General features: G+C 41.9%; 2 protein-coding genes across 3 annotated transcripts in view; one reads left to right on the top strand and one right to left on the bottom strand.

The window, feature by feature from the left end:
• The window catches only part of NADSYN1 (NAD synthetase 1), a 28,215-nt gene extending 12,246 nt beyond the window's left edge, over positions 1-15,969 (bottom strand). Inside the window, exons 1-12 of one of the 2 annotated variants that reach the window (XM_084631099.1) lie at positions 15,785-15,969; positions 14,521-14,581; positions 13,890-14,006; positions 11,836-11,889; positions 11,309-11,398; positions 10,678-10,729; positions 9,846-9,934; positions 5,233-5,350; positions 3,971-4,102; positions 3,111-3,185; positions 2,784-2,908; positions 254-302 (exon numbers count right to left, since the gene is read on the bottom strand). In XM_084631099.1, coding sequence (XP_084487225.1) covers positions 254-302; positions 2,784-2,908; positions 3,111-3,185; positions 3,971-4,102; positions 5,233-5,350; positions 9,846-9,934; positions 10,678-10,729; positions 11,309-11,398; positions 11,836-11,889; positions 13,890-14,006; positions 14,521-14,581; positions 15,785-15,869 — 1,047 coding nt within the window. In that variant the 5' untranslated portion in view covers positions 15,870-15,969. The remainder of the gene's footprint in view (positions 1-253; positions 303-2,783; positions 2,909-3,110; positions 3,186-3,970; positions 4,103-5,232; positions 5,351-9,845; positions 9,935-10,677; positions 10,730-11,308; positions 11,399-11,835; positions 11,890-13,889; positions 14,007-14,520; positions 14,582-15,784) is intronic. The other variant, XM_084631100.1, reaches the window with a different exon arrangement.
• A 3,561-nt stretch (positions 15,970-19,530) lies between these two features.
• Positions 19,531-26,835, top strand: part of DHCR7 (7-dehydrocholesterol reductase) — a 29,099-nt gene continuing 21,794 nt past the window's right edge. Inside the window, exon 1 of the mRNA XM_084632289.1 lies at positions 19,531-19,636. The gene's annotated coding sequence lies outside the window, so the exon portion shown is untranslated. The remainder of the gene's footprint in view (positions 19,637-26,835) is intronic.

Raw genomic sequence — 26,835 nt, 5'->3', positions numbered from 1 at the left:
AACCCCCCAAAAAACCCACTTTGTCAATTTTTTTTGTTTTGTTATTGAATTTAAAGAAAGCAGGACTGAGCACTAACAGATTTGAAGAGAACAGTTAGACATACCTTGAATAAGTGCTTTAAGCTTGAACTGAAGATACTAGTGAAAAGTCTCCCAGAATAATCTTGCTCTAAAGAGATCTAGGTAGAGGCAAGCTACCTATACTGTTCTTATGGTTAAAACATAGAAAGACAATGTTGAAAAGAGTTCTTACCTGCTCACTGCGTCTTAAGTAGTCCCAAAGCCAACATGCAGGGCCAAGGCTGAAAGTTACAAAATACAAATATTAAGGCTGTCAAGAGATTAAAAAAATTAACCATGATTAACCGTGCTATTAAACAATAATAGAATACCATTTATTTAAATATTTTGGATGTCTTCTACATTTTCAAAAATATCTATTTCAATTACAACACAGAATACGAAGTGTATATTGCTCACTTATATCTATTTTTAATTACAAATATTGCACTGTAAAAAAACAAAAGAAATAGTATTTTTCAATTCCCCCATTAAAGTATTGTAGTTGAACTTAGAAATGTAGAATTATGTACAAAAAAACTGCATTCAAAAAGAAAACAATGTAAAACTTTAGACCCTACAAGTCCACTCTGTCCTACTTCACATTCAGCCAATCGCTCAGACAAACAAGCGTGTTTACATTTGCAGGAGATAATGCTTTTCGCTTCTTACAATGTCACCTGAAAGTAAGAACAGGCATTCGCATGGCATTGTCATAGCCGGCGTCACAAGATATTTACTTGCCAGATGCTCTAAAGATTCATATATCCCTTCATGCTTCAACCACCATTCCAATCCAAAGCAGTGTGGACCGACATATGTTCATTTTCATCGTCTGAGTCAGATGCCACCAGCAGAAGTCTGATTTTCTTTTTTGGTGGTTCGGATTCTGTAGTTTCTGCATTGGCATGTTGCTCTTTTAAGACTTCTGAAAGCATGCTCCTCACCTCATCCCTCTCAGATTTTGAAAGGCACTTTAGATTCTGAAACCCTGGGTCCAGTGTTGTAGCTATCTTTACATTGGTACCTTCTTTGCATAAATCTCACATTGGTACCTTCTTTGCATTTTGTCAAATCTGCAGTGAAAGTGTTCTTAAGAACATAAGAACGGCCATACTGGGTCAGACCAAAGGTCCATCTAGCCCAGTATCCTGTCTACTGACAGTGGCCAATGCCAGGTGCCCCAGAGGGAGTGAACCTAACAGATAATGATCTAGTGATCTCTCTCTCCTGCCATCCATCTCCACCCTCTGACAAACAGAGCTAGGGACACCATTCCTTACCCAATGAACAACATGCTGGGTCATCATCCAAGACTGCTACAATATGAAATACATGGCAAAATGTGGGTAAAACAGAGCAGGAGACATACAATTCTCCCTCAAGGAGTTCAGTCACAAATTTAATTAACGCATTATTTTTTTAACGCGCGTCATCAGCATGGAAGCATGTCCTCCGGAATGGTGGCCGAAGCATGAAGGGGCATATGAATGTTTAGCACAGGAGTGGCTAATCTGAGCCTGAGAAGGAGCCAGAATTTACCAATGTACATTGCCAAAGAGCCACAGTAATATGTCAGCAGCCACCCCCATCCGCTAACCCCTTCCAGCCCCCAGCGCCTCCCGCCCACCAGCAGCCCTGCCAATCGACGCCTCCCACTCCCTCCCACCCGCTGCAATCAGCTGTTTTGCAGTGCGCAGGAGGCTCTGGTGCGGAGCAGGGAGGAGCGAGAGCATGACAGGCTCGGGGGAAGAGGCAGGGACTTTGGGAGAAGGGGTGGAGTGGTGGCAGGACCTGGGGCAGAGCAGGGGGTTGAGCAATGAGCACCCCACACCACACTGGAAAATTAGCATCTGTAGCTCCAACCTTTGAGTCAGCGATTATGCAAGGAGGTGCATATTAACCTCTGAAGAACCGCATGTGGCTCCGGAGCCACAGATTGACCACCCCTTGTTTAGCATATCTGACATGTAAATACTTGCAATGCGGGCTACAAAAGTGCCATGCGAATAGCTGTTCTCACTTTCAAGTGACACTGTAAGTAAAACACAGGCAGCATTATCTCCTGTAAATGTACACAAACTTGTTTGTCTTAGCCACTGGCTGAACGTGAAGTAGGACTGAGTGGACTTATAGGCTCTAAAGTTTTACATTGTTTTGTTTTTGAATGCAGTTATGTAACAAAAAAAAATCTACATTTGTAAGTTGCACTTTCACGATAAAGAGATCGCACTACACTACTTGTATGAGGGTAGTTGAAAAATACTATTTTATCATTTTAAGAGTGCAAATATTTGTAATAAAAATAAAATATAGTGAGCACTATACACTTTGTATTCTGTTGTAATTGAAATAAATATATTTGAAAATGTAGAAAAACATCCAAAAATATGTAATACATTTCAATTGGTATTCTATTGCAATTAATCGCGATTAACTTTTTTAATCGCGATTAATTTTTTGAATTAATCACGTGAGTTAACTGCGATTAATCAACAGCCCTAATAAATATTCCAGAACAGTTATAAGATAAGAACTATTTCATATTTAAAAATCCATCTTTATTGATCTCCTTTGTTTAGACACTTCTCCACTAGAAGATGGTCGCACACCATCAAGAAATAATTTTAGTCTCCAAATTTTTTTAACCTTACCAATAAACTATGCAACAGACTATATTTTTATTTTGAGTAAATTCATTTCCCCACCTCATTTATGCCTACCAGATTTCTTCCTCAGGACTATGATATCTCCACTGGATTGGCTCACAGGTAGGTACACATATATCATCAGAACACGACAGAGCAAAATTCACTTTTATTCTGGGATAGGAATTCACTTTGCTTGCCTAATTAATAGAATAGAACATTTGGGAAGTCATCAGTTTTAATGTAGCATTTATCTATAAAAGCATGTTCCCAGATAATACTGGAATACTGCAGAAACCAAAGTATTTCAACAGTCTCTTTCAATAATTGAAAATGTGTTGACTCAATGACTTATTGAAATTCATCAAAGAGCACAAGTTCACACATTTGAAGAATGCTTACCTCTAGGTTACGACATGAAATTTCTGCCCTATAACTTCGAACATCTTCCAAATCCAGTGTAGCAACCAAGACTTCCTGGGGAAAGGCATTTAAAATTAGACCTCTGACACAGGTACAGAATGGCTTTTCAAACCCAAATATATGGTACAAAGAACTGTTTAAAAAGGGATACAGCCATTTCCACTGCAGATATTTCCTGCTCAATCTACTCATGAGTGAAGGACCAGTGACTTCAATAGGATTCCTCACATGAATTAAATAAGAACAATTTATACTGAATGCACTGGACAAATAGACTATCCCACAATCTCTACATGAGAAAGTTCATACTGACTTAACAAATTTCTTGTTTGCATAAGGGTTTGCAAAATTAAGCCTATAATTATTACATTCTAATTGACACCTGTGTGTCCAACTGCTTAAATAAGCACATATAAACCAACAAGGCCTGCTCCTCAGCACAATATCCAAACCTCCAGGCCTCATCTACATGAGGCTTTTCAGAAATTCTTCCCCTCCTGCAGCTCCATCACTGCAGACAAAAAAAGAAGTGCTGGTGTGGATTGGGGGCAGGCAATTATTTTACCAATATGACATCTAGACCCCCTTAGAGCAGGGTTGGATAACTTGGTAAAAAGGTACTTGCTTGGTCTACATTAGGGCATCCAGCCAACCTAGCACCAATGGAATTGAACCTGTGCTAGACCAATGGCGGGAGAATTTCTGAAAAGCCTCAGCATAGAAGCAGTCCCACTGACTTCACCTTGCAACAAGGTCTGAGAAAAGGATAGCAATGCTAGGCTGAGGGAGACCAAGGAGTGAAATGAATCTCACAGTGTCAGTCAGCCTGAATTTATTACCACATCATTCAGTGAAAACTGGGATCCTTGAGCAATAGTGTCTCCATTCATAGAAATCATGGCACAACCATCATAGTACAGACGATCACCATCACAGCCTTTCTGATTGGCTAAGACATAAATCCCACCATTCTAAGAAGAAAAAAATGTATTATATTTTTTCCCAAAATATAACAGTTTGAAAACTATGGAATGTTAAAAGGCAAAACTACTGGTTTCTTTTGACACCCCCCCCCCAAGTCCACTCTCCATCTTTACACTGTGGCTAATTTAGGGACCATTCCTTCCTTTTCATTTGAAAAAAGTGCTCAGCACTTTGTAGGGCCCTGTGAAAACAAATAATACAACACACTGGCTACATATGTTACATCTCCCTCAGATGGCTGTTACCGCCAGATGGAGTTGCCCCTTTAGTTCAAGTAGTAGAGGCCTATACTTTAGAACTGAAATTCAAAATTCAGGATGTGGGGGTGTTACAAAAACAACAATTCTTTATAACAGAGGGCTTGGCAAAATGAGGAAGAAATTATGTTTGGATGTCTTGGGGCACAGCTGACATTGTTAAGCAAGCAAAGCATGTTAAATTACTATGAAGAGACAGTCATACACATACCAATCACTTTTCATGGCTTAGCTTGCCATTCATGGGTTTGTTTCCCCCTCACCCCAATCTCTATTAAAAACAAATCTAGTTTTTGCCTAATGACTGAATATGTATTTTTTCTTTTAAAATAAGGTGAGTTTTAGATATAAAAAAATGCAAAACATCTTAACATCTTTATTTTTAAAAAATAATTTCCTTGAGAAAAAATCATCATCTTGCTCATCTCCACCGCAGTTATAAACCTCTGAAGGCAAAAAGACAAGGTGCGGTGGCATAAAGTGGATAAAACATTTCATGCTTTCAACAGTAAAATAATTAGTCACTTTGAATGGTGGTTTTGTCTCTTTATTGTTATAGTTTTTTGTTTGTTTGTTTTTTTAAAAAAGGAACCAAGATAGAGAAGAATCAAAGGTGCCCAATCTTTGGATCTCACATCCCTGGGGCTTGGTTTAATTAAATACATCCTGGTTTAAGATTTTGCTGACTCTCCTTTGTAGATTATATGAAAAGAAGAGGACGACAGATTCAGCTTTCCAATGCCATCAAGCTTAATTACTAGCACAGGCGCAAAACACTATGCCCTGTCAGAGTAGAGGAGACTACCCTGAAAAACTGGGCTAAGTAATGAAAAGATGAGTTGGTCTTTAAAAAGACCTACCTTTGCTGTTGCAGAATTTACCACATTCACACGGGTGTGAGCTTTCCGCAGCACATGGTGACTCCCTGACGAATTAGTGAAGATCTCCACCCCATCAAGCCCCATTTCAATATGAGGGCTGTAAAAATAAACGACAGTACAATACTCATCTGGCATTTCCTCTGTGTCACTTAAAATTAGTGGCAACTAATGACAACTCTTTGCCATGCCTAGAGTAGTCCACTGCCAGTTTAATATGTGTCTTGGTTAGTTCAAATAATGGAAATATTTGCTAAAGCATCATATTTATTTCCCTGCATAGCACTATTCCTTTGTCATGGATGGACTGGTTCCCAGGGAAAAGGAGGGGCTTTGATCATCAAATGCCATCCTTCTAATTCAAAGGAAGTCACCTGTTCCTATATCTGAATATCTTGATCCCAGCGAAGCAAAAAGATAAGATGATCCTTCTTTGAGACGAAAGAAGATTTCTAACATTGAGGGAATTAAAGCATTCCTCCAAGGTCCATAGGTCTCCTCTCTCCTTCTCAGCAAACCGCACAACACAAATAGATCGACTACAGTCACATGACATGGAAATGAGAAAACGAGCATGTTGCATTTTTTAAAAAATTATTTTATAGGAAATTGGTTGAAAATATACTGATATTAAAAGGACAATCAAACACATCTGAAAATTTTGCACCTTCTATAGCTACAAGGAACAAAGGATGACTAGAACTGAAAGAGTTTAGAGAAACATTTACATTTTTTTTTCCTATTTGTTTAATTTATGCATCTGACAGCATTTTGTATTATAGTCAGTTTCACTGTTTCCCCTGCATGTCAATTAGTTCTCCAGTCCTGCCTGCTAATCTGAAAAGACCTGGACCCTAGGTAGTTTCTCCCTTATAAAGAATTTTAAACCTCTACAGGAGAACAGAAAAAACTCTTATAAAAAAGTCTAAGGAATTTAAAAATTAAAACAACAGAATTCAGGACACACTATTTAAAGGGCACTTAACTGTGCACTGGAATTCACTTTCCCCATAAGCAGGAAAGAAATTTCCAGAGCTTCAACTGAATACCCTTTAAATAGTATGTCTTGAATTTTGCATGTCCTGAGTTAGCTTCAGCTATTTCGCTATGCACTGCCTGCACTATTAAATTTAAAAAAAATAAAACTGATCATTAAAAATGAATAAAACCTAAATTAAAGAGTGAATAATACACCTGTAGGTGAGTGTGCAAGTGATATCATGAGGGAGGTAAAATTCTGCAGTGTGGAAATTAGTTAGGTTCTCTGAATATGGTACAATGATTGGGAGTCTCCTTTGCAGATAAGTGGCCTGATAGTGATCTCACTTACACCACTGTGATGTTAAAGAATTTCTCTTGATTTACACCAATGTAAGTAACACCACTATCAGGCTCATCATTCGAGTGTGACATTCTATACCTTGGGGGAATGTGCTGTAACCCTCATATTCCTCATTTTCATATAATCGTGATCTTACGTATAAAGCATGCCTTGTAAGGTATCAGGGGAAAGGTTATCTGCTGCTCAATACATTTCTCTATCCATATATGTATATCATTAATTCATATGAAGTTATGAGAATTTTGTTGTATGGTGGTCACTAAAGCATGCTGTAAGTTGGGGAATCAGCCAGACATTAGCTCCCCAGAGGCAACAGCAAGGAAAGTAACCAACGCCCAGGTGCGGTGTCAAGCAAGGGAGCTACGATGCAATGACTCAACTGCATGAGGCCACACCAGGGGAATTGATCAACCTTGCTTGAAGAGACTAAGGGCATGGCTACACTGGAAACTTTCAAAGCGCTACTGTGGGAGCGCTCCCGCAGCAGCGCTTTGAAGTGTGAGTGTGGTCGCGCACGAGCGCTGGGAGAATACTCTCCCAGCGCTCCTGGTAATCCACCTCCACAAGGCGATTAGCTCAGAGCCTGTCCACACTAGCGCTTTAAAGCACTCAGATGTGCTGCACTCAGGGGGGTCATTTTTCACACCCGTGAGCCAGCAACTTAGAGCGCTATAAAATGTAAGCGTAGACAAGCTCTTATGCTCACCTAACTCTGGGGGGAGTGAAAGGGAGCAGCAAAGCCAAGAGGGAGGAAAGGACATGATAAAAGGGAGAGGCATTTGCCATGCTGCTCTCTCTCTTCCACCTACATCTACAGACACCACCAAGCGACTGAAGCGCTGATCAAAGGGGAGAGCCTGGCTGAAGAGCAGCCAGCCTATGGTGAGAACCATCTAAGTTTGTAAGGACACTGAAAGGGTTAAGAACAGCATTAAGAATGCGTTTTGCTTTTATTTTATTTATTATTTATTCTGACTTCTTATGCTTTGATTTATAATCACTTTAAATCTATCTTCATAGTTAATAAATCTGTTTATTCTACCTGAAGCAGTGCATTTGTTTTGAAGCGTGTCAGAGACTCCCCTTGGGAGAACAAGCCTGGTACATATCAATTTCTTTGTTAAACTGACTCACTCATATAAGCTTGCAGCGTCCAGCAGGCATAACTGGACGCTGCAAGACGGAGGTTCCTATGGTTGTTTCTGGGACTGGAGATATTAGCTAGTGATATTCACTTGCAAGTAGCTTGGAGCAGCTTACATGCCAGAGGCTGTGCATGAACAGCCCAGGACTGGGGGTTCTCACAGCAAAGCAGGGTAAGGCTGGCTCCCAGAGTCAAGGATTGGAGTGACCTAGCAGATCACCGGTCTAGATAACACCAGGTGGGAATGTTGCAATGAGTATCTTTCCTAATTCTTCAAAAGACACACAAAACCATAGTGGAAAAGTTTGGTTCCATATGTATTATCCTGGAAGACACTGTAGTACAATGAAACTCCTGATACATAAACTGGTTAATTAAAACTCTCAGGTTTATCTGTCATCCCAAGGAGTGACTTGGGCACACAGAGTTCTCAACACTGAAACTGTAATACATAAAGACAACAAAATTCTTTGTCCCATTTACTTAGACCCCTCCCCCACATGCATTTCTTGCTCCTTGTTATGTTTTGATAATCCAAATTATGCCGGTACTGTCTGAAAGATATTTTTTCATAGAAGAACATTAACTGAGCTTTGCAGAGGCATCTCTCCTTCTGGCAGCTTCAGGACATGTTTCATCCTGTTTTTCATTCATCTCTTTGTCTTCATAGAATCATAGAATATCAGGGTTGGAAAGGACCTCAGGAAGTCATCTAGTCCAACCCCATGCTCAAAGCAGGACCAATCCCCAACTAAATCATCCTAGCCAGGGCTTTGTCAAGCCTGACCTTAAAAACCTCTAAGGAAGGAGATTCCACCACCTCCCAAGGTAACCCATTCTAGTGCTTCACCACCCTCCTAGTGAAAAAGTTTTTCCTAATATCTAACCTAAACCTCCTCCACTGCAACTTGAGACCATTGCTTCTTGTTCTGTCATCTGCCACCACTGAGAACAGTCTAGATCCATCCTCCTTGGAACCCCCTTTCAGGTAGTTGAAAGCTGCTATCAAATCCCCCCTCATTCTTCTCTTCTGCAGACTAAATAATCCCAGTTCCCTCAGCCTCTCCTCATAAGTCATGTGCTCCAGCCCCCTAATCATTTTTGTTGCCCTCCACTGGACTCTTTCCAATTTTTTCCACATCCTTCTTGAAGTGTGGGGACCAAAACTGGACTCCAGATGAAGCCTCACCAGTGCCGAATAGAGGGGAATGATTACATCCCTCGATCTGCTGGCAATGCTCCTACTTATGTAGCTCAAAATGCCATTATCCTTCTTGGCAACAAGGGCACACTGTTGACTCATATCTAGCTTCTCGTCCACTGTAACCCCTAGGTCCTTTTCTACAGAACTGCTGCATAGCCACTCGGTCTGTAGTGGTGCATGGGATTCTTCCATCCTAAGTGCAGGACTCTGCACTCGTCCTAAGTGCAGGACTCTGCACTCATCAGATTTCTTTTGGTCCAATCCTCTAGTTTGTCTAGGTCCCTCTGTATCCTATCCCTACCCTCCAGCATATATATACCACTCCTCCCAGTTTAGTGTCATCTGAAAACTTGCTGAGGGTGCAATCCACGCCATCCTCCAGATCATTAATGAAGATATTGAAGAAAACCAGACCCAGGCACTCTGCTTGATACCGGCTGCCAATTAGACATGGAGCCATTGATCACTACCCATTAAGCCCAATGATCTAGCCAGCTTTCTACCCACCTTATAGTCCATTCATCCAGCCCATACTACTTTAACTTGCTGGCAAGAATACCATGGGAGACCGTATCAAAAGCTTTGCTAAAGTCAAGGAATAACATGTCCACTGCTTTCCCCTCATCCACAGAGCCAGTTATCTCATCATAGAAGGCAATTAGATTAGTCAGGCATGACTTGCCCTTGGTGAATCCATGCTTACTGTTCCTGATCACTTTCCTCTCCTCTAAGTGCTTCAGAACTGATTCCTTGAGGACCTGCTCCGTGATTTTTCCAGGGACTGAGGTGAGGCTGACTGGCCTATAGTTCCCTGGATCCTCCTCCTTCCCTTTTTTAAAGATGGGCACTACATTAGCTTTTTTCCAATCATCCGGGCCTTCCCCGATCACCATGAGTTTTCTTACCTTTTTGGTGCCCACAGCTCTTCACAGATTTCACTCCCGAGGCATGTATCTTTGGTTGCTAGCACTGCATCACCAAAGGGAACAGTTTCCTGAGGTAAACAGAGAACACAGACATGCATGTTTAACAGGGGGCATTGCCTTATAGGAGTTAAAAAATTAATCCCCAAAAAATAAAAATATTGAACTACATAAAATTAGTATCAAAGCAAAAGCACAATGCACATTCTCTAATCTCAAACTGATTTTACTTCGAGATAGGCCCAAACTGAAAAATCCAGATCAGGTTCTTACCTCTCCCAGAGTTCCAGTGGTGTTAGGAGCTAGGGTTTTGGTTCAGGCCCATCTCTTTTTAATTAAAGATCCTGGAAAACAGGGGTAGCCCATGCAGTTCTAGAAGCCACCCTCAGATTTAACATAAAGGTGCGGCAATAAGTCAGAGCTGTCTACTTAGATCAAGATGGAGCACTTTGTGCTGTAACATGCAACTGTTGCAGGTTGCACCTGTGCATGAAGCAAGGGGAAAAAGCTGTTCTATTTTGGGAAATTCAGGTATGATCCTCCAGCTCCTGGTAAGCAGCCAAAGTGATCCTCTGTTGGGCAAACTTTGGACCCTCTTGCCTTGCCGCAGAACATTAACATTTAAGTAAATAAGACTAAATTATTCACTCATTCTCACAAATAACTCAAACTTCACTGAAACCACTGAATTTGCACTATTGTGACTGACAGCTGAATTTGGCCTAACAGTTTTTACTGTCATTAAGTTCTTTTTTATTAAGTTATGCCTAGTTGACACTAAAACAAAATCAGAAAACACATTCCTTAAACTCACCTGTCCTGTCACCTCCTGTATCATCCTGGGGAGAAAATATTCTTCCACAAACCTAAAACAATTATACAAATCAGCAATGCTCAGAAATAAATTTTCTGCTTGAACTCAATGCTACAGTCAATGCTAACCTGATGTTTCATAGAATTCGTCAGAAGGGACCATTATATCAATGCATGTGGATTGTGCCGCAAGGCGGCCAGAAATCCATGCTCCATTCTTGAGGTAGAATCTTCTGTAAACATCTAGAGAAGATACCCAGCTGGAGGTGGGTTTAGATCCCTAAACAGGCTGGGGACCCTTCCAACCCTAGACTCCACGGAAACGATTCTGCTTGGTTTGAAGGCAGTCAGGGGAAGTGGTATGGAGGGGAAGGACACTGCCACATTGGCAGCAGATTCTCTATTCTTTAAAGAGCCTCCCCTCCATGCATGGCTGTATGGGATACAAGTTTAGTCCTATTTAAAGAGCTTTCTAAATGAAATACCATTAGGTGGCTTAAATGAATTTCCCTTGCTGCTGAACCTGCAGTAGAAATAATGAATTGGCATGGGGATTTCAATCCCTTTGCTGTAACTGCAATGGCAAATCCATGCTTTTTAGCAGCCTCAGTAGTACATTGTACACAGCCCACCGTGCTCTGCTCCATGGGGTAAACCATCGAAGTTCCCTGTAATTTCCTGTATTTGCCAGTATCATCTTTGGCCTGATCAGAAGAATTTTCCTTTTAAAAAAAAAAAGGTGGGAGAGAGGGTTTAAGTACTTACACTGTAACAAAGGCAAATGAGTATTAATAAATGCCAAGTTTCTATTTATTTTTTCAGTATGTTTACTTTGCATATTTGACAGCAATTTATATACAGTCATTTTCACTGTTTCCCCTTGCATAGTCGGCCTGTTTCAGCTTCCTCTCTTGGCTTCGTAGGTCCATCACACAGCAGTGGGAATCTTTGATATTTACATTAAGAAGTAAGACGTGATTGTAAATAGAAAGTTCACAAAAATTGCCCATCTCTTTGAAATTAACAGGTATGAAGCTGGTGTTGCCCCTTTAAATATAAATGTGTTCACATATGATTTGTTTTCGATTGATAACTATATACAAAGAAGTTAACCTAACCTGTGACTATAAAAGGTATTATCTAGATAAGAAATACATACTTGTTTAAAAAGATCACTCTACAGTTGTAGCGAACATTTCTGCACATAACAGGCCTGTACAAAAAAAAGAATCAGTGTTACCTGAAGCTAAGTTTATTAAATAAAACAAGCTGATTATTGAAAAACACTCCAATTAAAAATATCTACCACATTCCAGGAGATCTGCTGCACATGTGATATATATTTTAGCATCCTTTGCCACATTTGACTGGTGTGGAATCTCCAGCGGTGTCAACAGAGTAGAAAAGCTGACCTTATATATTTAATTTTAAAATGATGCAATTCAGAACCACTTAACCTAATACAGCACATAATTGAAAACATTTTCCCTAATGTCAATGTAAGGTTGCTTCTACTCATGAAAGTAGTTTCTCTGTGATAGCTAGTTAGGATCATAAAGCCCTTGACATATATTTATAAATAGAGCCTCAACATTCCTGGGATAGATGCAAGTATTAATCCCATTGGACAGATGGGTAAACTGAGATACAGAAAGGTTGAAAGAATTGTATATGATCACACAATGAGTCCATGATCACCTAGAAATAGAACCCAGACTTTCCGTTTCCCAAGAGTATGCTCTAAATCCTAGTGATCCTTCCACTCAAATCTCTTTAAAAAAAGAATCATCAGAAATCTCTTTTTTCCTTCTGGATACAAACAGGGTCGTTTCACTATTTTTAAGTTTGAAAAATAAAAACCCCAGATTTTTATTTTTTACTTTCATACTACAGCTCTTCCCATGTAAAAACTTCATGTGCAGGAGCAAAGCTCCTGGTACTGTGTAGGATTCATACAGGGTTCATGCGCTTGGCAACATTCAGGGCACACCCGGAGTGTTGTATAGGAGCTGTGCACACACACCTCCTCTCAAGGGCATGAACCTTGGAATCTCGCCCAGATGACATGAACCGTGGGAAGCCTCCCAGGACTGGGCTCAAGGCCCGAGAGCAAGGAATGCGGTAGATAGAAATTGGTAAATAAGAATGTTAAACAAAGCCAGTGTATTCCTTTTATCTGTTGGAGAATGTAATGCGTGGGGGGAGAGAAAAGAATAAAGGAGAGAGTGGAAAGCTGACAGGCAGAAGTCCGTTGGCGGACCAGCCTGTTTGCTTGCTTAAAGCTTTGTGCTGTCTTGTCATTGAACCGCAACAGTACTGGACAACAACATTAAATACAGAGGATAAGTTTTCAAAAGTGCCTTTGTGACTCAGGAGCCAAGTCCCATTTTTAAAATAACTTAGGCACTTTGAAGCCTAAATCACTTTTAAAAGTGGGGCTTAGGAGTCTAAGTCATTAAGGCACTATTGAAAAATTTTCCTATCTATACCTACAACTAAGGTCAACTAGCTACATCATTTAGGGCTATGAAAAATTTCACATCCCATTCAATGTAGTTAGGTCAACCTAACCGTCACTGTATACCCTTCCTTCGACCAAGCTACCACCTCTTGATAGGGTGGATTTACTAAAGCAACTGAAAACCCCTTTCTGTTGATGTATTAAGTGTCTATGCTACAGTGCTAAGCAATGCTATGACTGGGCCACTGTAGCTCTAGAGTCCTTACTATCCAGTAGTGCAGGGGTGGCCAACCTGTGGCTCCAGAGCCGCACACGGCTCTTCAGAAGGGAATATGCGGCTCCTTGTCTAGGCACCGACTCCGGGGCTGGAGCTACAGGCGCCAACTTTCCAATGTGCTGGGGGGTGCTCACTGCTCAACCCCTGGCTCTGCCACAGGCCCTGCCCCCACTCCACCCCTTTCCATCCTCTTCCCTGAGCCTGCCGTGCCCTCACTCCTTCCCCTTCCCTCCCAGGGCCTCCTGCATGCCACGAAACAGCTGATCAGGAGGTACGGGGAGGGAGGGGGAGGCGCTGATTGGTGGGGCTGTGGGTGGGTGGGAGGCGCTAGGAGCAGGGGCGGGAGCTAGTGACATATAAATTCTGGCTCCTTCTCAGGATCAAGCTGGCCACCCCTGCAGCAGTGTCTGCTCAGGCACCCAGGTCACCTTTTTCCCGTGCAGCTGCCTCTTCACAATAAGTACACAACACTTACATTCCCACATCACAGATGATGTCTTGAGTGGCAGGAGATTCCAAAAGCTTTGCCAGAACTTCAAATGAATGTAAGAGTGTATCGGACTCATAATAGTGATCTGAACAGCCATAGCCACTGTGTACAAAAAGTTACAAAGCAAAAAATTCAGATGAGATCAGTAAGCCACTGCCACTTAAAATAAATAAAAACAACTCTCAAACAGATGGAGATTACACAGAGTACAAACAAACTATATAGTTTACCATTTACATTGACAGCATTTAAAATTCTACAGTATTGTTGTTGAAGTATTCTTTTTCACAAAAAAATAACATGGTTTAAACTAAGAACAGAACTGAACATTACATTTACCATCTGGAATTTTCATTATAATACACTTAATAATTGATGCCACTGTGAGTTGTAAAACGAAGGACCCAATCCTGCACCCTTCACTACCATTAATACATTTTTGCTCATAAAGCCAACCCTGGGGTTTAAACTGCAATTTGCATACTATTACACAGAGTATTCTGCATTACGATTTGTTCTTGACCATTCATTGTTGTTTAGTTATTCTGTTGATGAGCAATATACACTTCTCCCCCTTGAAAAGATACCAAATATACAGGAATTAAGATGGTCTCACCAAATTTCAAGCTCTGGTCCAAGTCTGTATCTTGCTCCTTTGTATTTTGCTATTTCAATACCTATAAAATGGTTGGGTGGGGGGGGGGGGGAGAAGATGAGTCCATTCTAAACAGAAAACATTAAATGGTAATCTAACCTGTCAGCGTGCGGAGGGGATCCCAGTATTGGACATAAAGTCTCAGGTTGGTTTTAATAGTCTCCATCCATATAACAGTGTCATCCTGTAATCTTTTAGTCCTTTTGAAGTGTCACTATCCCTTTTGGCTCAAGTTTATTTAGAGGCAGATTTTTCAGAAGAGCTCAGTTTCCATTTAGCACCTTAACAAAATGGCCAGATTTTCAAAAGTGCTTAGCAATAACCATTCATTTACATATCTAACTGGGAGCAGAGCTCTTTTGAAAATCTAGCCATTAGAGCCTTATAATGACAAAAGGAAGCTAAGAAAAAAGGAAATGGGTCAGAAGGGGCTGTACAAACTGACGCAGTGGTTCGGTGCAGTGACTTCTACACACGTGAGGCTGCAGCAGCTCCTCCTCACAACTATACCATACTGGGAGAGCTCCACAGGTGCAAGAACAAGGAAACAGGCCTTGCACAACAGATCAACTCCTGGAAAAGCAGGGCTGAAAATCTACTGTGCGAACACTGATGCTGGCTTGACCACTGAGAGCTTCAGCTGCCTCTGTGCACTGCCACAAAGGAGGGCATCATAGAAGCAATCTCTGAGCTGCTCAGAAAGGGTCCTTTCTGCCTGGTCAGGAAGGGACTGGGCTTTTATCTTCACTCTTCTCCTTCCAAGCAGCACCCTCCTCTTTTCCCCCCATTCTTCCTTTCCCACTTTGAGCCAGAGTGGGTCAGCTGGCAGGACAATCTTAGGCTTTCCAGGTCCTCAGAGCAGTTCCTGGTGTCACTTTCCCATGGCTCTCTTCCCTGTCATGGGAAAGGGACACAGGGAGCCACACTGGGGACCAAAAAGCCTAAAACTGTCGGCTGACCCACTCTGGCTCAAAAAAAAAAATAATCCCATTTTAATTCAATCAGGGCAACAACATCACCCCCTGCGCTGAGTTTAGCTGGACACCAGTGGGGCTCAAGAGTTCATGGACCGCCTGCATGGGGCTCAGTTCTCTAGTCACCACCCACTTTGCACCAGCTGCAGCCCCAAGAGGTTGAGAGAAATCTCCCGCCCCCAAGGCCAGGGAGCCACCGCTTCCCCGCTAGGTGATGGCTGAAGCCTTGCCCCTAACGTGCCCCCACTTGCTTTTTAAAATCCGTGCCAAATTGCCATCAAAATCTAGAGCCCACTGGTTGAGGGCGCAGGTAGCCACTGTCACGGTCCTGCCCATGGCTGCAGCTCCGCCCGGGGCGCCGCTCCTCCCCTGCAGCTGGCCGCACGCGAAGCGGCTCCAGCCCGGCCAGCAGCAACACACTGCACCAGCCCCAAGCGCTTCCGGCGGGGCTGACGTTTTCCTTCCTGCCTTCCCTCCTCCCCCCAGATCAGAGCACAGCCTCCAAGGGGCCCTGTCAGGCTTCTCTTCCCCGGCTGCTCGCGTCAGTTTCCAGCTCTCATGCCCTAGCAGCAGGCTGCAATGTTTGGGAAGGGATCTAAACGCCGCAAGGGATTCCAAGCTCATTGTATCGGGAGGGGCGGGAGTGTTCATGAAAACGTTTGTATTCATAGTAGGTTTTAGTAAATTTTTTTTAAAATGACCCATTCCCACTGCTTTGGGTCTAAACTATCTTAGGGGGCCCCTTTAAAACAAGCAGGCTTTTGCTTGATTTACCAATCCATGTAATATTTGGAGTTGTGCCATTCATTCAGTGTATACAAGGTTCTGTTATAGAGCTTTTCAACTGAAAAAGCTTATGTTTTGTTATTTAAAATATAAGGTGTAAGGCACCTAAATGCTTTAGTGGTGGCCACTGACATTTACATTTCTAACAAATAAAATGAAGGTGAAAGATTGAAAATACTAAATCTAATCCTGCTCCCATTGTAATCAAAGACAGAAGTCCTCTTTGACTTCAGTGGGAACGGGATTGGGTCCATTTTTTCTTTTGTGTGCCCTCTGATTGGTGCTGAACATACCCAATTCTCACTAAGTTAAGTGGCAGTTGATATGGGTGTTCAGAAGATCACAGAATTATTAAACTTAATTGTACTCCCATCTCACACCTTGCTCTATGAAGTTTCTCACCCAGACAGTTTACATGACCAATTATTAGGTATTAAAGTGGTTTGTGCAATAGCACCTTATTGAAGAATGCAGCCAAAATCCTGAGTGCGACTTCTTCTCCTGCTAGAATCTTTATTCATGTGTTAACTATTTCTCAGCTATTGTAATTCCCTCACATAGGGGCTCCCTGAGTCCACTGGGCCCAGAACACTGACAATACTACTCCATTGTCTTGTCCTTTAGCTTCTTTAATAGAGATGAACCCAAAGCAAAACCTAAGATCCAAAGGCTCCAGATTTTGGGAGCAATTCAAGATTCCAGAAGTTTGGGGCTTAGGCCCAGACTAATTTTGTTGCTTCTAATCAGTCTCTCAGTCCAGTTGCCCTCTAGGTTTTCAAAGCCCCCACAGATCTCATTATCATCCTCTCTTCTACAGTTGGGGGTCACTCTGAGGGCTTGTCTACATGGTAGGGTAATGCACTGTATGGGGGAGTGGTTTCTAAAATGCACTAATGTGTTGTGCATTAATTGATCTGTGTAGACCCTGCTGGTGTGTACTGAAGGTTCCATAGTATGTTGAAGTGCACTAGGGAAGTTTTTGTGTGCATCAGCAGGGTCTGCACAGATCAATTAATGTGCAACTCATTAGTGTGCTTTAGGAATCACACCCTTGTAGAGTGCATTGCCCCCACCCCATAGATAAGCCCTACATTGTGCTGTCCCATCTATCACTTCTGTCCTCTTAAAACCTTTGCGCCTTTCAGTGCTTTTTCCTCTGACCGCTATTTACATTGAATCAAGCCCTTAAGGTAGCCATTGTATTGTAATGTGCCAACTCTGTGGATGGTAGGATTGTAGTGGCCATCAGCTGAGCCGTCAAATCTGGAAGCAGCATCATTATTTATTTCAAAAGTATAAACTATGATTTTTTTAGGTATGGACTGATTATAAAGTTATGTTAGTTTCATAGTTACAGTCCAGTGAAAAAATGGTATAGTTTGGTGTGGTTTATGTTTTCATCTCACCCTTCATTTGATATGGAAGTAATCTCTCCTGGTTCCCTAGCTGAGTGACCTTCTGAACACAACTTAGTTTGTAGTGGAAAAGACAGTGTAGTGAGTCAGTGTGCTGTAGTCAATTACATAGGTCAGGAGAGAGGGAGTCAGGGAACTGAGGTCTAATTGACTCTGCCTCTCCTTGTTATGTGACTTTGAAAAGTCACTTCACTTCTGTTTCCTCTCTCTCTTTTGTCAATTTAGATTCTGATCTAAACTCTTTGAGGCAGGGACATTCTCTATGTGTTTGTACAGCCCCTAGCACACATACGTTCAGTTGGAACCTATACATGTTACTGTAATAATAGCAACAATAATAATAGCAATGTAAACATTATTTTAAAAATATTTTACATTTATATGATGGTATCCATTCCCAAAGAATCCTAAAGCACTTTATAAATTACATACAAACAGTGTTGCCAAACCCAAGCACTCAAAAATCATGAATTGTGCCCCCAAAATCATTAGATTTCTGTAAAAATCATAAGATTTTTTAAAATTAATAATTTGGAGATCTTCATATTTGCCTTCTGAGGCTGAAAACTCTTCAGGTCACATTTTCAGACTTTTCTCTGCAACTATAAAGGCTAGAAACTTACTAGGGTTTTTAATGAAAGCTGAGAATCTCATGCAATCACTTTAATTCAGAAGTTGTGACTTTAAGAAAAACACCAGATGTCACAGGGCTCATGATACAATTGCAAAAGTAGCAACACTGAAACTGCACCACTGAAATGCAGCCAGTTCTAGGGTGGAGGGCAACAACCAACTAGCACAAAGTATGCTGCACAACTGAGTGATTATGGGCAGTGGAAATTTTGGCCAGCTAGACTGGGATTTATGCTATGGGATCTTTAATCCACACAGAGCAGACACATCCTTGGATTTTGAGGGTTTGTTTAAATAATTCTGAATCAAATCTGCTATCCAGTAGAATACGGTAAAATACTTTGCAGGTTGAAAGAACATAGCAGCTTGCAAGGGACTCAGTGAAGCACAAAATGTCACGGATGAACACAGAAAACAGCAGCTTCCCTAGTCACCGATCTCTTATATGTGAAGATCAGCATTTTCAAAATGTCCATTAATGTTGGGCACCAGTTGGGTGCCCAGATTTAATGAACACTTCATAAAATGTAGGACTTAGTCTCTCTGTGATTCAACTGGTTAATAACACCAATGTAGTTTTATGTTACTTTTTTATTCATCATTAAGTGTCTTGTGAGACTTTTTTAATTGTTTGTAAATCACAGTGAGATTCTCAGATGGAAGGTGCTATAGATGTGCAAAGTATGATGACTTCAGAAATTAAATGGATTATTCCTGTAATCATTAACTTAAAATTTGCACCACAATGCGCAGGCAAAGATCTCTTCTGCAGTCATAAATGGCACAGACACAAATGCACTACTTCGAACTAACCTTAAGACTGCAAGTGATAGAGTGCTCAGATTAAAAGATAAATAGTTCATTTTTTATCTATCTACGTACGTGCTGGAACCCGGAGTGCTGAGGGTGCTGCTGGGATAGGGTTTACAATGTGGTTCAATGGCTCCCAGCAGTCCCCCCCATCCCCCCGCTATACAAATTGTTCCAGCATCCCTGTCTGTCTAGATTTTTTTCTGTAAAATATTCATAGGGTGGTGGTTGTCATGGTTATTTCATGAGCTCGCTGGTGGTTTGAAACAGTTGCACCAATCCAGCTGTGTAGCACCATGTGATGTTTGAGAGAACATGCAGGTGATTGGACACTAAGCTTTAATATGTAATTCCTGAGGGAGTGGCAAAGACTAAAAAGAACTTTAACCAGCCTGAAGTAGCCTGTTTTGTTGGTACTTTTAAGAGTTCAGCTGGGTGGAACCACAAGCAAAGAAGGGGGTAAGGAATATTTATATTATAATCGGGTTTCTAATTAGAATTGAAACTTAGATTTGAAACAGATCAGAGTCAATAAGTAAATCAGATAATCAGTTATATAAATCCTGTCTTAAGCAACAGTATGCATATACGTGTTGCAAAATGTATTACAAGAGGTTCATAACGATAATGGATAGAATATGGTTAGAAAACATGGACAAAAATGAAAATTTGACCACCAAAAAACGATTTTTGTTGTGATTTCCTCAATTTCTGTCTTAGATCCAGTTTTCTGACCTGCGCTAGAAATGGGGTAGCTGTGGTCCTTTATAATGTGACCATTTTGCATTGCTGTTTATTTCTGAATTGGTGGCAGTCTGCTCCATATTGTGAGGCTGTTTTTGCAGCTTCCTTTCTCTGCCTTGCCTTTTAACAACATCTTCCAATTCTGATAGAGAATTACAGCTTTTTTTTTTTTTTGTAAAGCAGATATTCTGTTTGCAGAGTTAAATAAAGCAATTTGAGCAATACAGCAAGGGAATAAGAGACCTTTCTTACCCAACTGGTGTTGGAAAAGATGTGCTACCTGATCTTAGATTTCTACAGGAAAATTGGAAGAACATATGTTTATGCAACTTCTGTTTTAAATGTATATTCAAACTGATCACTGTGTAAAACAAGCTTCATGCTTGCAGGAACTATTTGATTCTTGATCTGTTAAAGACTTATCTGCACATACACTGTATGGTTTTTGTTGTTAAATATTATGTTCGAACCCATATTGGTCCTTAGGAGGGAAGGGAAAATAGCATTTAGCAAGACAGAGTGAAAGAAACTGGAAGATTAAACTGTTGTGTAATAAACAGACAAGCTTTATGTAGGGGTGTTCTTTTGTGGGGGGAGGGTTGTTGTATGACATGCTAAACAATTCCTCTGCTTAATACATACAAGACTGGTGGCAAGTAACAATGGTTTCGCTAATCATGGTTTTTAGTTAAACATCCATGATCCATTAATCTTTATTGAATGAGTCTCTTGCATACAGCTGCTATTTTCTTTCAACACGCAAAATAGTTTATAGTATTCTATAGGAGAGCTGATGTGAGTCAGGATTCATTTAAAAACAAAATCAATAAATAACTAAGGTTCTGTCTTATTTTTGTGAATTAAAGATCCCATCACACTTCATGCAAATGTCCTTTGTCAAAATTTCTCCCCCCTCTGTTTTGCAGCATTTTTTTTTTTTTTTTGTGACCTTTGTTGAAGGCTTCCGGCCATTCCAGAGGTGGTTGCATTTCAGTGGTGCTGTACGTCTTTTATAAAGCACTCTGATGAGATGGGTCTGAAGCAAACTTACAATCCTGAACCACAATGAAAACCACATTAACTATCAATATTTAAAATGACTTACATATTTTTTACTCTACGATCTTTGTGCAATTCTCCTAATACAAAATCACAGTTTGTGCTTATATAATAGATAGAGTAATTCTTTATAAAGATGAAAAATATTTTCAGCTTCTGGACATAGGAATATGATCACTGTAGCCCAGCTCTGACTGACAAAACTTAGGCCTTGGCTACATTTGCGAGTTACAGCACAATGAAGGAGCCCTGGGCACACTAGCTCACTCCCCGTCCACACTGGCAAGGCAGATAGAGCACTCTGACTCTGCGGCTACAGCGCTGCTGGTACTCCACCTCGGCAAATAACGGAATAACGTTTGCTGCACCCCCGCTGGAGCGCTGCGGCGCCAGTGTGGACGCCCTGGTCCTATTGTGCGCTCTGATCGGCCTCCATAAGTGTCCCACAATGCCTGTGCTAGCCACTCTGGTCATCACTTTGAACTCTACTGCCCTGCCCTCAGGTGACCAACCGTCAGATCCGCCCTTTACATTCTCTGGGAATTTTGAAAAATCCCTTCCTGTCATATGTGTTACTTGAGTCGATATCATCGGAGCCCTCACTGTCACTTTGGATCGTAAGGAATAACTCGATTGCCAAATGTGATGCGTTGGCGAGACTCGTCAGCATACTCCTCAGCAGTTCAGGCTCCATTCCCGCAGACCAGAAGGGAAGACAGAGCACGCAGTACAAAAAACGTTGAAAGATGGCGCCAAACGTGAACAGAAGCAAAGGGAATGCTGGGATGCAAAACAATGCATCACGGGGCGTTGGGACAGGACCCAGAATACCCCACACTCCCCGCCCCCTTCCCACAAGCCACGGTGCCAGAATGGGAAGAGGTGCTCTGTGGGATAGCTACCCATAATGCACCACTCCCAATGCTGCTGCAAGTGCCGCAAATGTGGCCACGTCAGTGCGCTTGCAGCTGTCAGTGTGGACAGACTGCAGCGTTTTCCCTACTGCGTTCTACAAAGGCGGGTTTAACTCACAGCGCTCTACATCTGCAAGTGTAGCCATGCCCTTAATATCATCGCATCTTTAAAAGCTGATGCTGTCTTTCCAAAGGGGAACAATGAGCCAGTAGCCACTCTAGTCACACCTCCTTTTAAGAATTTGATTGGATGTAAGAAGTGGTCACAGAGGAAACAGCACTAAAAGGAACTAAAATTTAGAAGGTTTTCTGAGGAGGGGAAGTATCCACTAGAGCAGAGTTTGCAATAGATAAGGTTGCATAATTTTAAAAGTCTGCCCCCCAACACACACACAGGTACTACACAGATACCTGGATGGGAAAGATTTCAGAGTAGCAGCCATGTTAATCTGTATTCGCAAAAAGAAAAGGAGTACTTGTGGCACCTTAGAGACTAACCAATTTATCTGAGCATAAGCTTTGGTGAGCTACAGCTCACTTCATCGGATGCATTTATCCGATGAAGTGAGCTGTAGCTCACAAAAGCTTATGTTCAGATAAATTTGTTAGTCTCTAAGGTGCCACAAGTACTCCTTTTCTGGATGGGAAAGTGGATAGAAAGAGGCCTATGCAGAAACTTTAAACACCAAAACCAAGTGGATCGGGATACCTGATAGGAAACCTCAGAGATTATAGGTGGGCTTGATCCCATAAGTTTAGATCCAAATGAAAGTGAAATGAAATTTTCCATGAATTCCTCCCCCACTGTGGTTTCTGGATTGTGAGTTTTACTTCAGACCCATCTCTGGTTAAGATGCTGAAGGATGCGTCAGAGAAGTAGCATGTTCACAATGTTCAGGACGCACTGAAGTTCAGAGAGAGAGTTTCAGGAAGTCCCTAGATGAAGGAATTTAAATAGCTAAGAAGCATTTAAGATGAGAATGAAGATTCCAGCACAAACGAGAGTCATAATCAAGAACAATTAGCAGTTTTTTGTGCAATATTAACTTGATTAATTACCTTTGCAGCCTTGGAACTAGTTAGGTAAACTGTGTGTTGGACAGTTTCTGGAGCAGTAGAGATTTCCTAACTCATTATTAGCGTGGCTGGCTGCCTGTCGAGTGAGTGTTTGTTCGTTTTTGTTTTGTTGTGTTTGTTTTTATTACCAGAGTTTGGTTGAAAATGTGGGACTTGTCTACATGGGAAAGTGAATTTAAATCCATATTGTTATATCTGTAAACCCCAGCCAAGTAGACACTTATTCCAGTGTAAGTAGGCTTGGCAGAATTAGATTTTAATTGTTTTATGATTTAAATGGTTAATGTAGGTGTTTTATAATTTAATTTAAATGGTTAATATAGGTGTATGTTTTAAAGCATTTTTATATTTTTATTTATTTAAATTTTCAAAGTTGTGGGAAATTGCAGTTTTGCTGATGAAGGTGTAAGTAAGGAGTATGGGGCCCATTGGGAGCGTTAAATCAACAATTACCCCTTTACATATATAGAAGAAAGTTTAGGTGAGCAACACCCAGACAGCTAACTCCTCCGGACAAAGGTATTTATGAACTGACATCTTGTGACAATGCTAGCTGTAGTAGCAACCTAGTCACTGACATTTCTGCAGCACAGAGAAGCCTGCAGGCTTATTTAGAAGCAATTAACCAGCTTCGGGGAGGAGGACATTACAGGGTGGTAATTGCTAGGCTAATAACAAGACCGTTCACTCAATAACAGGGCAGATACATATTTGGGGGAGAGAAAGTCATGGAGAGTTAGGGTGACCAGATAGGCACCTGTCCTGATGCTATATGAGAAAAAGCCCCGAATATCAAGACTGTCCCTATAACATCGGGACATCTGGTCATATAAGAATGGCCACACTGGGTCAGACCAAAGGTCCATCCAGGCCAGTACCGTGTCTGCTGACAGTGGCCAATGCCAGGTGCCCCAGAGGGAGTGAACCTAACAGGAAATGATCAAGTGATCTCTCTCCTGCCATCTCTCTCCACCCTCTGACAAACACAGAGGCTAGGGACACCATTCCTAACTCATCCTGGCTAATAGCCATTGGAGAGTTCAGAAGGTGAGCTGAGGAGAAGAAGGAAGCTGTGTGGAAATCTCTTCTAACTGTATACTTTTCATATGATTTGTTATGTGTTGAAACTGAAGGTTAAATACATGGGTGCTGGAAAGGAAACAGCCTGAGAGACCACGAAAACAGGCTAAGCAGCGCTGCTCACTTGGGTAGCTGAAGAAGCACCTTGTGGCACTTCTACAACTAGAAATGTCAACCTGACATTTCGCTAGTGCTAACAGGAGTCCTAATGAGATTCAGAGTAACAGCTGTGTTAGTCTGTATTCACAAAAAGAAAAGGAGTACTTGTGGCACCTTAGAGACTAACCAATTTATTTGAGCATAAGCTTTTGTGGGCTACAGCCCACTTCATCGGATGCTGTAGCTCACGAAAGCTTATGCTCAAATAAATTGGTTAGTCTCTAAGGTGCCACAAGTACTCCTTTTCTTTTTGCTAATGAGATTGTTTTTTTTTTTCCCCCTGGTGTTGCAAGCTGGGCATGTGTGGAGAGGGAGATGGTGTTATCCAGGCTGTTACTCTGGAGAAGTAAATGTGATTTTTGTTTGTTTGTCTTGTTTTTAATTCTGCTTGGTAATAGATTACAGCTTGATTAGTTGGGACCTTTTCTGTGTTTCTGAATGAATAGAGATTGTTGCCAGCACCCAGTGCCGAGAGGCTAAACAACAGCTGGAGTTGGTTCGCTACCCGGTGTGATTACACCCAATAATCACAACAGGGTGGAGAAGCAGAAAAGTTTATTTGCAGCTGCAAAAAGGTACAGGGAGAATAGAATCTCAGATCCTGCACACAGAGCAGGAAGTTACACAGGCTTTTATACATCCTTTTTCCCAGCATACTTATCCAATAGCAAGCTGCCCCAAGTATCCATGTAGCCAGCCAATCCAGTTCCCAGCTAGTTCCCTTGTTCTCTATCATTTGTTAAACCATACATAAAGCTGCTTTATTCAGCATTGTTCTTCCATATCTGCCCTGTTTGGCCTTGCTTAGTTTCAGGCAGTCTGACGCTGCAACATGTTGCAGATCCTCCGCATAACTGCTGCGAGTGCCTCCAGGCGGGGGGGCCAAGGACACTTGGGCCTAGTACGCAGAGCTGCTGCGAGTGCCTCCAGGCGGGGGTGGGGGGGGCGCTAAGGACACTTGGGCCTAGTGCGAGGGGGCTTCATCGACACTCATGGTCTTCCATCCCCTCGAGTTACCTAGTGGCCATGCCCCAGTGTCCCCAACAACTCCCTCCTTTGAGAACACTCAACAACCTTGGCTTCGAGTTTTCTCACTTGAGCTACTTATTTCTTTACAATAGGACTTTGCATAAGTACTTTGTGATAGCTCTGAAGAGAATGACATATTAACTTTTGCAAAAGAGCCCTAACACATGATACTCCACAGCATAATACCAGTAATACAAGCAATACAGGAAAGAGAAGTTTCAATAACAGGCTAAATAAACCACCAAGTGAAAACAACAAACCCCAGCCTGAAAACAAGGCTTGCAATTAACCAGTTTCGGGGAGGAGGACATCACTGAGTGGTAAACCACCAAGCCAAAACGACAAATCCCAGCCTGAAAACAAGGTTTGCAATTTAGAAGCAATTAACCAGTTTCGGGGAGGAGGACATTACTTACAATTGCTCTCTGGGGCAGTATAGGCAACCTGTGCTCCGGCATGGGCCTTAGCCTATACCACCTTTTCATAGATCTCATAACTGCTATCATTTACATATACACAACATCGGGGCCCGACGAGGGCACAAACCCCTCCTTGGGATGCCAAGAGATAGTCCAAAGCCAGCCTGTTTTGGAGGGAAAACATCCTGAGCTGCTGTACCTCTTTATTTAATGTTTTTACTGCTGATCCTAAATCGCTAACCGAGTCCTCTAACTCTAAGGCCACTTTCTCAAGTACCATTTGCAGCCTTACAGTATAGCGGCCTATGCATGCCATGGCTGGCCCGGTAAACAGTGGCGCTATTCCCAGTACAGAGCACCCTACAAGCTTCTCGGTCGTGAGGGAATTCTTCATATTGCCCTCCAATGCCGTAGTCAGTCGCCGCAGGGTCTTTTCTCGTGACTCAACAGAGGTGTCTCGGGCATTTCTAATCTTTCCTTTGGGCAGTGTGGCAGTTATTGACAGATGAGGAACTCCATGAGCTATATAACAGCTACCTGTCCAGTTGGCTGGCAGCACCTTGTAAGCCTTTCGGCCACATACAAAATAGTGACCCTGTAGGGCCCAGTAAGGACCGTTTCTTAAGGGGATTCCTGGGATATTTAAGGCTGCTTTGGCTGCTTTTCCAAACAGTTCATATGCCCCTAAGGGGGCATCCTATCCTCCTGATTGGGTACAAGTGGGGGCGTTTCTAATTGTGCCGTTCAAATTACACTCACCATAGGGACCACTACAAACCCACCATTGGCTTGCTACATTGGAGATATTAACTGGATGGCAAGTTATATTTCCAAATCTTTCTTTTGTGGTAAGATTATTTGTAAGAGTTTCCCTAAAAGGGGAGGAACCATTACACCCACACTGCTGTCTTCCCCTTTTGGTCTTTATCCAATACCCATCAGCCCACTGTGTAATAACACAGGAGCTTTTTCCCACAGGACGCCCATAGTGATCAGATTGGTTTCGGGTAAAACATAACACTCCCTCAGTGAGTACTGCAACTGAATACTCCTGGTCCTGATAGGTGGCTTGCTGTAAAGAGGTCTTATTTCAGAACGGCGAGTCCGTTCTTTCCTACTCTTTGGTGGCGGCTAATTCTGCTAGGGTCAGGGGCAGCATGTCAAGGGGCATTCCCGT

The sequence above is a fragment of the Lepidochelys olivacea genome (assembly GCF_965140295.1).
Source record: "Lepidochelys olivacea isolate rLepOli2 genome assembly, chromosome: 6".
NCBI lineage: Eukaryota > Metazoa > Chordata > Testudines > Cheloniidae > Lepidochelys > Lepidochelys olivacea.
Note: the sequence above shows the minus strand (reverse complement) of the source record. Positions and strands in the feature narration are given on the sequence as shown.